This window comes from Anolis sagrei, chromosome 6 (assembly GCF_037176765.1).
Source record: "Anolis sagrei isolate rAnoSag1 chromosome 6, rAnoSag1.mat, whole genome shotgun sequence".
NCBI lineage: Eukaryota > Metazoa > Chordata > Lepidosauria > Squamata > Dactyloidae > Anolis > Anolis sagrei.
Window position 1 is genome coordinate 105641589 of NC_090026.1, and position 16558 is coordinate 105658146.

At 39.1% G+C, this 16558-nt stretch overlaps 1 protein-coding gene across 1 annotated transcript in view; it reads right to left on the minus strand.

The window, feature by feature from the left end:
- Positions 1–16558, minus strand: part of CUBN (cubilin) — a 162008-nt gene that overhangs the window by 17858 nt on the left and 127592 nt on the right. The window contains exons 51-59 of the mRNA XM_067470574.1: positions 16215–16364; positions 15600–15721; positions 15159–15384; positions 14835–15022; positions 10734–10893; positions 10050–10199; positions 6056–6253; positions 2913–3042; positions 1312–1529 (exon numbers count right to left, since the gene is read on the minus strand). Coding sequence (XP_067326675.1) covers positions 1312–1529; positions 2913–3042; positions 6056–6253; positions 10050–10199; positions 10734–10893; positions 14835–15022; positions 15159–15384; positions 15600–15721; positions 16215–16364 — 1542 coding nt within the window. The remainder of the gene's footprint in view (positions 1–1311; positions 1530–2912; positions 3043–6055; positions 6254–10049; positions 10200–10733; positions 10894–14834; positions 15023–15158; positions 15385–15599; positions 15722–16214; positions 16365–16558) is intronic.

Genomic DNA, 16558 nt, shown 5'->3' on the forward strand with positions numbered 1-16558 from the left:
GCTCCGTTGGATTTTTCTACACAGTTTGAATTAAGTCTTAGTTCTCTTTCAAGGTAGGACATACCCAATACTTATTCTTGGAAATCCAGAATGAGATTTTCTGAAATCCAAAAGAAATGTGGGAATCCTTTAAAGCAGTGGTTCTCAATCTATGGTTCTCAAGGTTGTTGGCCTACAACTCTCAGAAATCCCAGCCAGTTTACCAGCTGTTAGGATTTCTAGGAGTTGAAGACCAAAACATCTAGGGACCCACAGGTTGAGAACCACTGCTTTAAACCAACAACATAATAACTAGCAGACTATTGCTACATTTTATGGAAGTATCTATAAGACAGACTGTGTTTTACATCTGCAAACATACAAGATTGAAAAGTTGTGAATAAATGTGATTGCAGTGGAAATCTGTGAGAATATGGTGTTTGGCCAAGGAGACAGTGTTCTGATATATTCCTTATGCTTCTGTACCAAATGGAAAAAGCTACTTGCTGTGTGGGAATGGGGCAGGGTTATGATGACTCAGTGTAGGACTATGTTTCTGTTACAACACAAAGGCTTTTTGTCAACAAAATCTGGAGTGCACACTTTGCAAATCCTTAAGAGGTACTGCCTCCTTCCTCCCCTACCAAAATTTGAATTAACAGTGAGAGAAACATGATGGAGAATAAGTTAAATGGTGTTTACGGGTAAACTTTCTAATCTGATTACAGATATATTCCAGTATTATGAGAAGGCTAGTTTAAAATCCAGTGTCATTAAGAATGTAAGAAGAGCCATGTTGGACCAGAAAAAATGCCAGTGTAGTCCAGTGATATCAGAGTGTGGTGGAAATGGCTAGTCATTAATGAGGAAGAACATATAAACTGGGAGAGGCATTAAGCAGTTGGTTTTTGCTCGAGTCTACTGGGAATAGAAGGATTGTGTCCTTCCATATTATTTCTGCTCTCCATTCAGTTGGCAGCAATTGAAATATAAGAAATGGAGTGGGAGGAAGTGAGAGAAATTAAGGCATTTTAAAAGCAGCTGAAAAAGTGGGATGAGAACATTATCTGAAATGTTGCTGCTCTCACCTTACAAATGAGAAGAGACTACAAGGAAGACATGAGTACAATAGCACTCTCCCACTTGTACCACATACCAGTAGTTATTGTCCCAGTCTACTGGTTGTGAGGACAATCAACAATAGTAACTAAATACCTTTTCTTTTTTAAACAAGCCTTGCTGTGAATACAAAAAGAGCCTTTTGTGTAGAGACCTTGTGTGCAAAAATGTTGTTTTCTGTGCAAAAAATGTAAACTTGATTGTCACACTTACCTAGTGTCTCCCTGAAAGATGCTTTCCATCCACCAGCTGTTCCAAAGGAATCAGTAATAAATAACAGAAGCAAGTTGTTTGAGGAGCTCTTGATAGCAGGAGGAGAAACGACACCACAAAATTTGCCAAGAAGCGGAGAAGCAATGTCTGGCCCATCATACACAGCAACATAATCTTTGTAGCAAGATAGAGTGCCTTCAAGGTGGAAACTATTGAATCTGTAAAGTGATAATTGTACATTCTCATTAGCTTAACATGCATATTTGTGTTAAAGAGTAAAACGATGTGCATTCAATCAGGAACCATGAAGGCAAGATGTGTGCCTTTTTGATATTTCTTTAACTATATATGATTTCAAATGAGGGAGGGCTGGAGGCAATACAATCAGCTCTGTAGAATTTCAAAGCACGCTGCTTGAAAATCCCAGCCAAATCCAACCTGGATTATTATGGTTTCCATGTTGCTGCTATACAGACTGCTGTACTGGAAAAAAGCTATTCTGCTGCTGTATTTGGGACTGGATCTGTAATAGCTAGTAGATCCATCACCACAGTGTTAAAATGAAGAGAGGATTTAGTGTCCACACAATGTGTCATCCACTGGAAGCCCTTGGTCTGGGTTAGATCTGAGTTCTTATTTGTTGCCTGCATGGCGTGCTGTTTGCTGAGGTTGATGACAGGAATTATGAAGTTCACATAAAATGCTCTCATAATAGGACACCAATAGAAGACATAAAGGACAAGATTACATGGGCATGTAAACCTGGACTCACCCTGAGATGACTCTTGGAAGTAAGTTCCTGTACTTCCCAGTGAATATCATGTTTATTGTTGGTTAAAGCAGCTTTGCCCCACTTCAGGCAAAGTCCGGGGTGATCTAAAGTTTGCATGAAATTTTGGAATATACTGCAGCTTCATGACAACATGCACAAGTGGACTGGATTTGATTTGGACTGGTTTGCTGTGCACATGGTACACAGCTGCCATCACCCTTTCCGTGTACTCATCACTACAAGGAAGATGGATTGTGCCCATGTCACCATCTCTGCCGCTCCCAGTTCACCATACAGTTCCATGTGAGCTCCTAGCCATTGTGGGTACTCCATTCTGACATCCAAACAGGTGCCCACATGACCAGGAAGAAGGAGAGGATATTGTCTTCCTCCTTCTTCCTGATTACATGGATGCTTCTGCTAATGTCAGATTAGGGCACCAGTGAGGGTCAGGAACTCTGTGGCTGGATAGGTGCTGTGACAGTGACATGAAAGGTGAGGTGAAAGTCCAGTGGGGCCAATGCAGATTCAGCCTGTTTGCTCCATGTAGACACCAATCCGCCATCACATCTGGTTTGCTAAGGTGCCTCTTGACTTAGATTTACCAACCAATGCAGACTCACCCAAAGTTCCATGGGCAAAGCAAAGGCCACAAAGGCCATCATTTCCAAACATTCCTCCATAATTATGAGGCTCTATAGTTTTCCAGCAAAATTACTTATTGGAATATCAGAATATGTACCACAGTCCATTGACTGTAGAAGTTACGAAAAACTAGAAACAGCTGCTTTTTCATTGCTGAATATAAACTGCTATTGGTTGAACATACTTGAGTGCTACTATCTTGTTGGTTCCAACAGTGATGTGGTATGAACAATTCATATTGTGATGATACTCAGTAAGAGAATGTGTAGGGCTCTGGACTGTGCCGCTAGAGCCATTAAAAACACCGCCACAAGCTGTAATGAAAAGCAAACATTAAGAGGTTAGTGAATTAAAAAACAAACACCATGCATTACTATTCCAGATATGTATTTCCCATATACACCATTTTTACACCTAGAGGTAACCTTAAAAATAGAAGCCATGGCTCTATTGTGTTGCTGCCTCTTGAGAAAGTTCTTATTTATGTATTTATTCACTTAATTACAAAGGTGTTGGTGAAGATTCTAGTAGAATATTCTAAATCACTTCTGGAAACAAAATCTGTGAAACTGGAGACGTTGGAGACAAAATGGATGCGTTAATCTTTGCTAAATCAGACATAGCACCCAACTGAATGTGAAAAGTTAGTCCTGACTAATTTGGCCAATTGATTTTACTAGAAACTAAATTGAGCTAATCTTTTAGGATATAGGTCCATGCAAGCTACCCTTCTAGTTCATAAACTAGACCAGGAAAGACAACTTCAAAATAAACCAAACTTGAAGACCAAAGACACACCTAAATTAATTCAATAGTAAGGCACCATTAAAAAGGAAGCAAGGCATATCTCTTGAAGTTGGATGTTCTACCAAGTGAATGCTGGATGATGATGGCTTGTTATCACAGTCCCTGTTTAGATGGGCTTATCTGTGCTGACAGGGAGCCAGAATCTATGACTCTAGACACCAGGATTCGCAACACAGGACAACTTTGGGCAAATCACGTTCTCTGAATCTCAGAAGAAGGCAAAGGCAAATTCCCCTGTGATAGGTTTGACTTATTGTCACCCTAAGTTGGAAATAACTTGAAAGACCACAATAATAAAATGTGTGACAAGACATTTATTTTCTTGAATGTTAGTCATATAATAATTATTTCTTCCATGGCTTGTTATATCACTGATCCATGAGAAAAACCTTGCAACAAATTAAACCCTTAAGCTAAGAAATGCTTACTTTTCTGAAGAAAGCTAATAGAGAATTTTGTAATTGCTGAGTGAGTCCTTCAGGGAAATCATGTTGTCTTCAAGACTCACTTAACAATTTGCAGTTCATTTTGCAAGGTTCATTTTGCTTTTCCCAGAATGGAGGCAGCTGAGTAAGAGAAGTGGCTCAGCTTTTGTCAAAAGACTCTGCAATGGTGTTCTCTTTTCATAATCTTCACTTGGCAAGTGACTGATTTTGGCCCTCTTGAGAAATGGTCCAATGCCACTGCAGCTTCAGTTCTAAAGGACCAGTCATTACAGGAACAACTAACTTTGCAAAGTAAATTCTTTAGAGGACAAAGAATATCCTCATGGTTGTTCTTCATTTACAATAAGTGGGGAGTCTATCTAAAAGCACTGCACTTTAGACTTTGTACAAATAAGGGACCAAACTGTAGAAGATAAAAGAGTAGCATTCATGGTGAGCAAGAACTGAAAATGCTTTTTTTCTTTTGCCTTTTACAGAAGCCAGAAGGAAAGAGAATGTTAATTGCTAAACTCTGCTTTCATTGGGCCAAAAAATTCTAACAAAAAGCCTTAGTCATACTTCCCAAATGTCAGAAGTCAAAGCTCAGACTTTAGTAGCCAACTTGAGTGAGTTATGAAGGTCTCTTTCATGAGTAAATGAACATTGTCATCTTTCAATGTTGTTCCACGCAGGCAGCAGCTACCAAGGTGACTAATGTTGAACAAAGATATTTGATTTCATGCCTAAGCAACAGCTATTTGTCAAAAGTACAGCAATGAGGGAAACACTCACATTCTCTATCACTGGTGCTTACTTGATAAGTTTAATGGGGAACCACATACTCATTTATGGTTAGATATAGATGTAGCTTTTTATATGTTCACATCTTTAAAGGATCATAGAATCATAAAGTTGGAAGAGACCACAAGTGTCTGCCATGCAGGAACACAGAATAAAAGCTCCCCTAGGTGATGGTCATCCAGGCTCTGCTTAAAAACCTCCAGAGAAGGAGACTCCACCACACTCTAACGATGATTGCCAGGTTGCTGGCCCTATGGCTGCAACCTGGGAAAGCTACCTGATTGCAAAAAACGTGGCTTAAATAAATTCATACAAACTAGCAAAGCAAGAAAGAGAAATTTAAATCTCCTGACACTGGAAACCAACAGGAAGTTCTTCCTAATGTTTAAGTGGAATCTTTTCCCCCCTGTAATTTGAAGCCATTGCTCTGATTCCTAGTCTCCAGAATGTCAGAAAACATGCTCGCCCTCTCCTCAATGTGACACCCCTTTCAATATTTAAGCGTGGATATCATGTCTCCTCTCAGCCTTATATCTCCAAGCTGAACATACCCAGCTCGATAAGCCATCCCTCAAAGAGCTTGGAATCCAAACCTTTGATCATTTCGGTCACCCTTCTCAGGACATGTTCCAGCTTGTCAATATCCTTCTTGAATGGTGGTGCCCACAATTGGACACAGTGCTCTAGAGGTTTGACCAGAGCAGACTAAAGTGGAACCATGACTTCTTTTGATCTTGAGTACTATTGATGCAGCCTAGAAGTATAGTATCATGGAGTAGCTGATTCCAAAACAACTGCTTTGGCAAGCTGTCTCCTTCAGCTTGAAACCAAGAGTTCCTTGTGCCCATTTGGCCCCTTTTCCTATGTGGAATAGTCACAACTGGGCCATCCACTGGTCCAAAACCATTAAAATATGGCATGGTAGGGAAGTTTTGTTTTTCAAAGTACTCAGCCTACCCGCTCCCAATACTGAGCATCCCTTAACTTGCTTTTTAGTTCAAAGGCAGTGCTTTGGATATTTGTTTCTTCTAGTTTACTCAATTTTACCATGTGTTCACCTTTAATTGAACCATATTTGCTAATGTTTCTAGATCATGTTTTCCCCTGATCTTCACCCATAGTTCTAAAAAAGTTCTCTGAGCACTCATTTTCTTTGCATCACAAATGTGTGTCAGATCTTATCTGGCAAATGCCTCCCCCTCCCACTTCTCTCCTACAGGACAACATTCAATTATCTCTTGTTTACCAGCATACACTGTCTCAACTATGCAAAGATATGCTTATGACTACTCACGTCTTACTGTGTAAGTGGCCAAAAATCCAAGGCCAACAGTATCAGAGTCTGTGTAGAAGTTCAGCAGCATGGATCCAAAAATGCTGACAGGCTCAGGAATTCCATTACCACAATACGTTGCCTCAGGATATGGTGTCATGCTAGTCCCTTTGAAGATCTTTACTCCATCATAAGCACAATATTGCAAGGCATTTGGGGCTGAAATTTAGAATAAATCACCATGGTGTCAGAGAACTGTTGTTCTTAACTGTTTCCTAAAAAGCATATGCAGCATTATCAGGTTAAATAGTTCTTTCCAAACCTTATCATTACAATATTTTATAGAGGAAAACAGGAATATTTATGGGCAAGTAACATCAGAGTATGTTCAAGATAAGCAGCATTGAAACCCCATATTTGGAAGTAAGGATAACAATAAAGTAAATAAAATAATTAGTAAAGGAGAACACACAAACTAGGAGAGGTTGATACAGTTTGCTTTTGCTTAAGGCCATAGGAAAAGGCAAGAGTCTGCCCCTGGCCCTATAAACAACTCTTGTACAGCTGGAAAAATGGGACAACAGTGGATTAATCAGGAGTATCTCTACCAAATCAGAACAGTTTGATCAGTTTGAATACTTCCTCTCCTCCCTGTCATTAGTGCTATGTATACCATTGGGTATATAAACAAACAAAATACTGATTAAATTAAATGTGTGACCACAATGGTTTTTGCAGTATTTTATCAATGAGCATATTTATGTTCAAATGACAGTGGATAATTTTGAATATGATATATGGAGACGTTGGAAGTGCACATGGTCTGGAAATTCTGATAGCTACATCAAGTTGCCTGGTACATTTCACTAAATTTAGAACTTAATAAGAGGGAAAAGGCCCAAGGAGGATTCTTTATCAATTGGTTTCACTTCCTAGGCCAGACAGGAAGATTAATAAATCCAGCATTCTAGATGAATAGCATATTAGAAGTACTTACATACTCGAGTCAACATTTGAATAGTGAAAAGACTGAGGCAAATGTTTTTCAAGGAACTGGAAAGTTACTGAATTGTGGGCCATGAACTGATGCTGGTTTATGAGTTCTTCTGCAGAAAGACTACAGTTTCATTAAGAGTACTCTTTTCTTTGCCTTACTGTATTTTATCTTTCTGACACTGAAGATGGACACCATTTTCTTGGGGAAGAATCCTCAAAATGCCTGTTTAGATCCTGGTCTAGTGTCCATAATTTTAATTTTACCATATTGGTGTTGTTCCCTGAACATTTACTAGTTTACAGAGGCTTCCTCACTAGAGTAAAGTAGGAACCATGGTTTTCATAATAGAGTACTGATACTGGTGATAATTAAGGAAAAACATGTCAAAAGATATGTACAGTAAACCCATGTATTTGTGGGGAATATGTTCCAAAAGGAATGTGGTTATGTAAAACCAAATGACATTAAATTACCCCACTGCTGGTTCCAGCATACCATAGGAAAAGGCAGTTGCATTTCATAGAATCATAGAATCAAAGAGTTGGAAGAGACCTCATGGGCCATCCAGTCCAACCCCCTGCCAAGAAGCAGGAATATTGCATTCAAGTCACCCCTGACAGATGGCCATCCAGCCTCTGTTTAAAAGCTTCCAAAGAAGGAGCCTCCACCACACTCCAGGGCAAAGAGTTCCACTGCTGAATGGCTTTCACAGTCAGGAAGTTCTTCCTCATGTTCAGATGGAACCTCCTTTCTTGTAGTTTGAAGCCATTGTTTCACATCCTAGTCTCCAGGTAAGCAGAAAACAAGCTTGCTCCCTCCTCCCTGTGGCTTCCTTTCACATATTTATTTGAGGACACAAAGATTCCTAGAGAGATATTCAGGGAAAGCAAACCATAGAATTACCTGGAGGTGCATCTGTAGAATTAATGTAGCTTGTTATGACTTTAATTGCCATGTCTCACTTCTCTGGAATCATGGGACTTGTCATTCTGTGAGATCTTCAGTCTTCTCTGCCAAAGAATGCAGGTGCCTCAGCAAACTACAAATCCCATGATTATATAACAGTGATACACAGCAGTTAAAGTGATGTCAAACCGCATTAATCCTACACTGTAGGCGCAGCTTGGATGACCAAGCAAATTCCCAGAGAGACAATTTTTTCTCTGGGCACAGGATAAGTGGAACTGTGAATATGCATTCTGCAGTTATGAGAGTTATATCTCAGTTTGTAGTGAGAGGAAAAGGTTATTGCATGATCCATACAATTTTCAATTAGTCCTGAGAGACCCAGGGGGTGGTGGTGGTGGGGGATGAGTTTGAGGACTCCTTAAATGAATTAATATTTTTAATGTACTGTGACCTCTATAACACTTTCAGCTGAGTTGTGGCTGTGCTAACGATTCTGTATCTCTGTTTTCAGAGTCTGATAACTTAAATCATAGCCTAAAGGATATTCTCAGAGAACACCCAGTGCCGAAATCAAGCACAAAGAGTAGGAGAGCCTTCCTAAGAGATGACTCACCCTTGCTGGCATGTGTCTGCATTCTGGAAGCTGGAAACAACTGTGGCATTGTGTTGGTCATGCCACCACAAATTATTTGTTGGCTTGCTTCTTGTTTATTACAAAATAAGAAATAAAATTCCAGTTCTATAACATTCAAGATTGCGACCCATCTGCCATACGATCGTCTGCATTTCTTTATTAAATGCCAAACTAGCAGATTTACCAAATAAAGCAGCTCTTTAATAGACGGATCTAATTCACAATAGATTTTTTTGAGAAGGAAAACACATTTATGATAGGTATTTTTGAAAGCCGCTTAAGATTTTTTTTTTTTAGCGGAGGGGAAAATCAGAATAAAGATATGTTAAACTAAATAATATAGAGGTAGTCAGCTATAGAATTTCAGAATGTCAAAAGTAAATCCAATGGAATTTAAGGGAGTTAAGACAGTTGTAACCAAGACTGCAATCTTCTGTGTATTTAATTAGAACAGAACTCTGTGAGTCTTCATTATGAGCACACATGTATATAATTGGAGCGTAAATCCTTTCAGCTTCATTAAATGGGTTTTTTATATTCTGATTGAATTGCAGCTCATCTCTTTCAATCTTCATACCTTGATATATAAGTTTACACAATGGCTTGGAAATATGTAACACAGAGCTTTTCAAAATATTGGAAATGTATGTTATTATCTTACAAAGCATATGTTTTAAAAAACAAATAGTATTCATGAGATATGCTGTGTCCCCAATATATTTCATAATTACAATTTATGTATGTATCCATTTCTCTTATAAGGGGTTGGTTTAGTCTAGACATGGGCAAATCCAAGCCCGTGGGCCAGATATGGCCCCTTAAGTGCCTTCCTCCAGCCCTACTCTGTCTCCCCGTCCTCTCAGCATGAGGACTCGGCAGCATGCTATGTCCTCATGCTAATAGGAGAGATGGGGCAGTAACATGCATCTTCCCAGGGCTCTCCCAAGAGCCTTGGGCAACCGCATGTGAAATCCTCCTCTCGGCAGGAGGACACAGTGGGCCACCATACCCTCCTGCCAAGAGGAGAGTCCTGCAGGCACACACAACTGTGTGCTGCTGTGTGTGAAACCCTCCTTCCTCCTCCCAGTGCCAACAGTCTTCTTCCCCCATACCCTAACCGCCCTCAATCTCCCCACCTCCATGTCAACTGCCCTTGACTTCCCCTTCACACACACCAACCACCCCCATGCCAACTGCCCTTGGCCTCCTGTCGGCCCCTTCTCCCTTCTACCCTGGCCCATCAAATCAAGTCTGGCCCACAATGTGGCCCCCATATTTAAAAAAATTGCCCATGCCTGGTTTAACCTCAGCTTTCCTAGTAAAACTGAATTACTTTGTCAGAAAATGACACATGTCTAAAAAGTGTGCTATCAACATGAAATATTTAGAAGGTTTTGAGGTAACATAATATTACCAGGCTGAACATCTTAACACTTCAAGGAATGCGGCATACAACTAAAAGCTTTAACACTTACGTTGCAAATCAAATGTTTTAAAAGTCAGGATGACAACAGACTGGGGTCCAACATTTATCATATAATTGCAATTCAGGTAGTTGTCATAGCGCCTGGGAAAGTTTGGCGAGACAATATGACTAGACGGCTCAGTAAAATTTGCTCCACACCCTGGATGTAAACAAGATCAAAGAAATACAATTATCTTCTCTTGGAAAAACTAAAATATAACTATAACTAGACTATTCTTTAACTACTTAAAGAGATAGGAATTAACTAGATTATTCTTTGATACCTCTGGTAAACTATTTGTTTATGCCCAGTTAGTTTAAAGTAATTCTGGACTGGCTTTCTCTTGATGAACCTTGACCAAGCCCTGATTTATATGGATCACTATGTAAATAAATTTTGATCAACATGTCATCAATTTCTGTCAGCTGGAGCAAATGCTTGATTAGTTATCCCAGTTCACTGCCATAATGAGAGATTATTTTTGCATTTCCAAAAATGTGATGATTATGAACTGGTACAGGTGAAAGAATCACACTTGTGTCAGTGTTGAACAGATAGACGCCCTAGTACATGGTATCTACAACAGACATTTTCATTCTAATCAGTTCCTTATTTAGGCATACATGTAAAATATTATATGAAGCTTTGGATAAACACATAATCATGGTAACTTTTGGAGTCATTGTTACTTACTACTTATAAAAGATGCAGAAAAACCACGTCCTGGTTCATCTTGTGACTGAAACACTATTTTCATTGTATTTCCTGGAGTAATAATAGGTGTAGGAGCTAAATTTCCACACCCAACCGCTAATAAACTGTCTTCCTGTTCTTCGCTACTTCCTCTCAACACCTAGGGGAAAACATTACTATTTGTTCATGTTGGAATAAAATTTCATGCTCCTTTTTATTTTCCATCAACTCCCAAACTTAATCTAATTTATGGCTACTGACTTGAATGATCTCCATCAAGTTACTAAAAAAAAAATCTCAGGATATTATGAATGGAGTTAGAAAACTGCCATGGTTATCATAAGACACATGCCTGGTGGTTTTTTAAAATGTTCTGATCAAACTGCTAACAAATTTGTACGTCTGACATTTGTAAGTTTATGTAGAAGATACTCATTCTATAGTCATTTAATCAGTCTGCCAGTCTATACCACAAAAAGTAATCTATTTTTTGCTCTACAATGTTCATAGACAACGTCTGGGTAGCCTAATGATTCACATAATGGTGGTGAATGCCTTGCCCTACCATTTTATTACAGTAAATTTGTTATTACTAATTAATACACATATATCATTTAAGGAGAAGCCAGAGGGCATTACAGCACGGAAGCCACGATCCTGCAGCATTCCTATATCATTGGATAGCTGCTACTTATTGTCATTATGACTAGAGACATTGTACAGATGTAACCCTCAGCCTTATCACATCGGGCTAAAATTGGCAGTCTGTGCCAATTTTAGCCCAGGTTACCCATGGAGCTGGCTGGCTACCATCCCATGATGTCGTGCCAGCTTTGTGGGTGAAGCAGGGCGGTTCAAGCCACCGGCAGGGCAACACAGGAGATCTCCTGTGTTGCCATACAGTCTATGGGGGGAAGCCAGGCACACTATGCATGCTCATGTTTCCCCTCATGTGATTGCCCTCCCTTGGATCTGGATGATGTGGGGCATGGGGTACCCGATTCCCTATGCCCTGTGGCTAAGCAGAGTGCCACTGCTGCCAGACACAAGAGGTATGATAAGGTGGTATGTCGGTTCAGTAATGCAAAGTTGCACTTCCAGGTTGATTGTGTATTTTTGCCCTCCTTCTGTGCCATAGGATATAAACAAAGAGTGCCGCTACACAAACACCTAGACCAGGGGTATCAAGCTCATTTTCATAGCAGGCCACATATGTCTGATAGTTGTCTTCAAATAAACATTGAATACATGGATGGAGAATTCCTGGATACAGAGGCCAGCTATAATTGTTTTGCATAGTGGTCAGTGATCTTTATTTTTTACTCAAGTTGGGTCCCCAGATGTTATTGAAGGACAACTCCCATCAATTCTGATTATCTGCCATGCAGACTGGGAAGAATGGGAATTGCAACCCAACAGCACTTGTGGATCTGAGGGTGGTGAAAGGTTAAAGGACATTTTAACATTAGACACCATATCCACAAGCCTTGTATCTAAATGCAGTTCCCATGATCCTGGCTAAACAGAACTTACAGTTATATCACTGTATCGCAACTTCCATCGGCTCTAGTCATGGTGTCTAATGATGAGGAATAAAGGAGTTATAGTCCAGCATCTGGAGGGCCACATAAAATGACATGGTGGGCCAGATTTGGCATGCTGGCCTTGATTTTGACACATGTGGCTTGGATGTCATTACATGAGGTAAGTCTCAGGATCATGGGATCATGGGCTATTAACTAATTTGGCCATCAATAACTCCCAATGACTTCATTGCATGGAGGTGGTAGACTAACAATGCATATCGCATGACATCATATCATAGGGATTTTTATGCTCATTTTTAAATCTGTGCAATAAAGTCCAGAATCAAATGGTAGGTTAAAAGGAGGAGACACTACTGACACCACAGCCCTGAAAAAAAACACAGTAGTTTTTATATACATAATGCATGATTAAGGGGTGTTAGATGTTCAGTCAATGCCAAAAGCACCAATATAATTTTCACCTTAACACAAATGACATTTATGGGCTTCACGCAGGCATGGGCATTATCAATCAGGTTGGAATGTAAATCTGTTCCAGAATGTCTGAGAACATATTAAGGCTGAAATTTTATATGTACTTATTGGGTGAAAGTCCCACTGAGCATGATAACATTTACTTCTGAGAAGATGCACATAGGGTTGCAATATAAATCTATAAAGGTCAACAAGATCAAAATGATTAGACTGCAATTTACATTATGCTTCCCATAATTTTTACACAGGTACTGGAAACATTTATGGAATGTGGGTCCATCTTTCAAAATACATTATTCAAGTATATATCTGTTATGCATTTACTAGTTTCCTTTTTGCAATCCCTCATTTAAATGGAACTTCTAATGCTTTATTCACAGAGCCACTGTTGCTAACCTCTGCTCTTTCACAAAAGATCTTTTGTGCACAAACTGAAATGTTAGTTAACATTTTCACCTCTACAGTTCAAGAGGGCAAAACTCAAATACTCAAATGGTTTAAGGTATATTTCTGAAAATAAATTCTATTCTGGCCCTTTCACCTTTTGAGCAAAGAGCAGTTATCCAGTTGCTCGTATCTTCCTACCCAATGATAAATTATGCTTGCCCTTTATGGCAAGTGGGTGTTATGTCATAGCTTTGTGCAGCCTGAGTAGAACAACAGACAACATCTGCCAAATTCTTGAGAAAACAATGTAACTGTAAGGAATGACAAAGGCTTCCTACTTTCAGCACAACTGCCTTTCAGACAAGTGTATATTTAATACCCAGGAAAATTAAACTTTCTTAATAAATGTTCTATTTAGGACCATGCAGAAGACCTGTTCCCAAGTCCAGAGGTTCAGGAGTTGTTGGTGTGCCCATTCAATAGGAAGAGAAAGAAGACGTTAAGGTACTTATCTTCTTATAATTGCTCCACACTTAAATTAAAATATAACCAGGAGAATTAGTGTAGTTTATATGGAGTTGGAGACAATGGAAACCAGAAGGTTTTGTCAAAATTCCTAGCAAAAACAGGCAGGGGTGTCCTCCATTAGTCCTACACATGTCTCTATGCTTCTCTTCCCACAAGTGGTCGATTTATACTGGGTAGGGAGCTGCCTTCACAGACTTATAATAGCGAATGGGTTTTTTTTATCTAGAACAGTGGTTCTCAAACTGTGGGTCCCCAGATGTTTTGGCCCTCAACTCCCAGAAATCATAACAGCTGGTAAACTGGCTGGGATTTCTGGGAGTTGTAGGCCAAAGCAGCTGGGGACCCACAGATTGAGAAACACTGATCCAGGAGATCTAAAGTGTGTCATAACCCACTTTAAGACCCACTACAGTGTCTGCAATATTTCTATGGGAATCACTTATGCTTCTAGCAAAGAGGAATTTTGCAGAATGTGCAAAATTGCTTTTAAGATGTGTAACATGCATTGAAGACATTGATAACTGAGCATTAGTACAATGTTACTTTGCGTAACATTTTGATTTGGACTTACAGGGATTTGTGTTTCAAAGCCTGAGAGGTAGGGATGGCCCTTTGATGGTCTCAAAGACACATCCTGGTGACACCACAAGGTGGGCCATCATGACGTCATTAATGATTTTTCATTAAGCAGCAACCATGGCTGCTCACAGATTTTTATTCAAACACATACAGAAACATGTTTTCCTTTTTTGAAATTAAGACGGAATTCCTAGCAGAAGGGACTGTTCCTCCTCATCTACTCATAGAAACTCTAAAAAAAAGAAATATTTTTTTTAATGAATGATAGAATACAAACTGCACCAAATCAAGACTGACATTTGGAAGCTGAAATCAATTAAAATTTGAAAAGTGCATTCAACTGCATTGCCAGCTGCAAGTAGCAATTTCTGCAAGATTAAAAGAGCTTTCATAGATATCAATTACAAATACTTATTGTAGTTTATAGCTTGACAAACTGAAATGTTTGAGTCATTAAATGCTTGAGCCACTTTAACAATCTTCTTTTGGGAGAAAAATGGATTATGAAACACATAAATAGATAATATTTACTTTATTTATACCTCGCCTTGGTCCCTGAGGGGACTCAAGGCAGCCATATACATACCTTCACATAACTGCTCAGACACTGTCCATTACTATCTGGAATCTGGAAATTTTCATTAAAAGCAATTTCCAGATGTTTGCTTTCATGTGTAATTATTGTCCATGAACACCTAATGTTCCTGGGGAAATTTTGCGGCCAGTGGGGAGAACGGATGGTACCATTTTCTGAATGAAGAAAGCCTCCGCATCCTGCAAAAGTGACAGATTTACTGACTCAGTTTCAAGCTTTCAGAAATGCAAGTGACTAAAATATCTGGAGACAGAGAAGGTTCTATTTCAAGCAATGGGTTCTGTGCATAATGGGGTGGGAGAAGTTCCTACTTACCTAAAGAATCAGCTGTCCACGTTGCTTGGAATCCACCTCCTTGTATACTGTGGTCAGAATGGAAGTTTATTAACAATTGATTGGAGCCTGACTGAATGGTACCTGGGGATGCAGTTCCACAGTATTGTCCTATGACAGGAGAACTTGGAGATCCACCATTTAGAATGGTGACTGAGTCCCATCCACAGACCCGGTGACTTTGAATTTCAAAGGCCACAAAAGTAAGCTGCAGGCAAGCAATTACAGAACACTGTGAGCATACAGAACTATGTAGAATTTCTCCAGTTTAGTTACCATATAGACTCATGTATAACTTTACAGACATTATAGTAAAAAATTTAGTAACTCCAAAGAACTATCTGCCTCGTATCATTTTTACTTGAAACCAGAATCTACTGATGCAGAGGTTGCCTGGTCGTCTAGAAATTGATGATTACTCACATTGATGGTATAGCCCTCTGGTGCTATCAAGAGCCAGGAGCAGAGACTAGAACTGTTGTAAGGTTGTGGGTAGTTAGGGCTTGAAATAATTCCACTTTCCCCTTGCTGCACACCACCACAAACTGAAATGAAATTTAAAATACTCTGGTTTCTCTTCAGATCGTATAAATTTAAAATATTTAAAGAAGTGTCTGCTTGTACATAACAATCATTTCAATCTCTTCCAACAATTACTGTGATTTTGTTTTATCAAGCCACATGCAAACATACAAATCATCATTAAAAATAAATAGAGGAATTAAAAAATAAGGTAAGCAGCTCTACGAGGTCTGAAGACATCATCAAAGCTTCTCATATAAGGATGATAGAACCCATGTGAAATGTTATTAACTTTCATTATCTCTACAGTTCTGCCCCACTTTAACAAATGGGAAGGAGTGCATATCAGTCCTGTGGTTTTGTTAAATGTAAGTGTCTATGTAACAACATGAGAAAAACATTACACCAATGTTAAGTTTCTAACAGAAATGATCTATATATTTGGAGAACTGACAGTGATTTGTAGAGAATGGTTGTCACAAGTTCTACTCACACTGAAAGTAACATTTGACTTACCTTGGGATGAATAGTAGATAAAGAATCCTTTGTCTGTATTTTTATCATTAGTCAAAAACTGTATCCAGATCTGAGGATATGCTATTAGCAGTGGATGCTGAGGCACGCTATGGCCACATAGTCTGTATAAGAGCTCCCCATCAGAATCCTCTAAAATAAAAGAAATTATGATATGAAGTCAGTTATACTGAAAACACAATTGTGGTTTTTTAAGCCAATAGTACTAATTGCTAACTTTCAAATCCTACTTGCTGGTTTATCTTTTTTATATCAGTGAGAAAAAGAATGGAAGCATTTGATTGCTCTTCTCAAATCGATCATAGTCTCTGAACTATGTTTTTTAA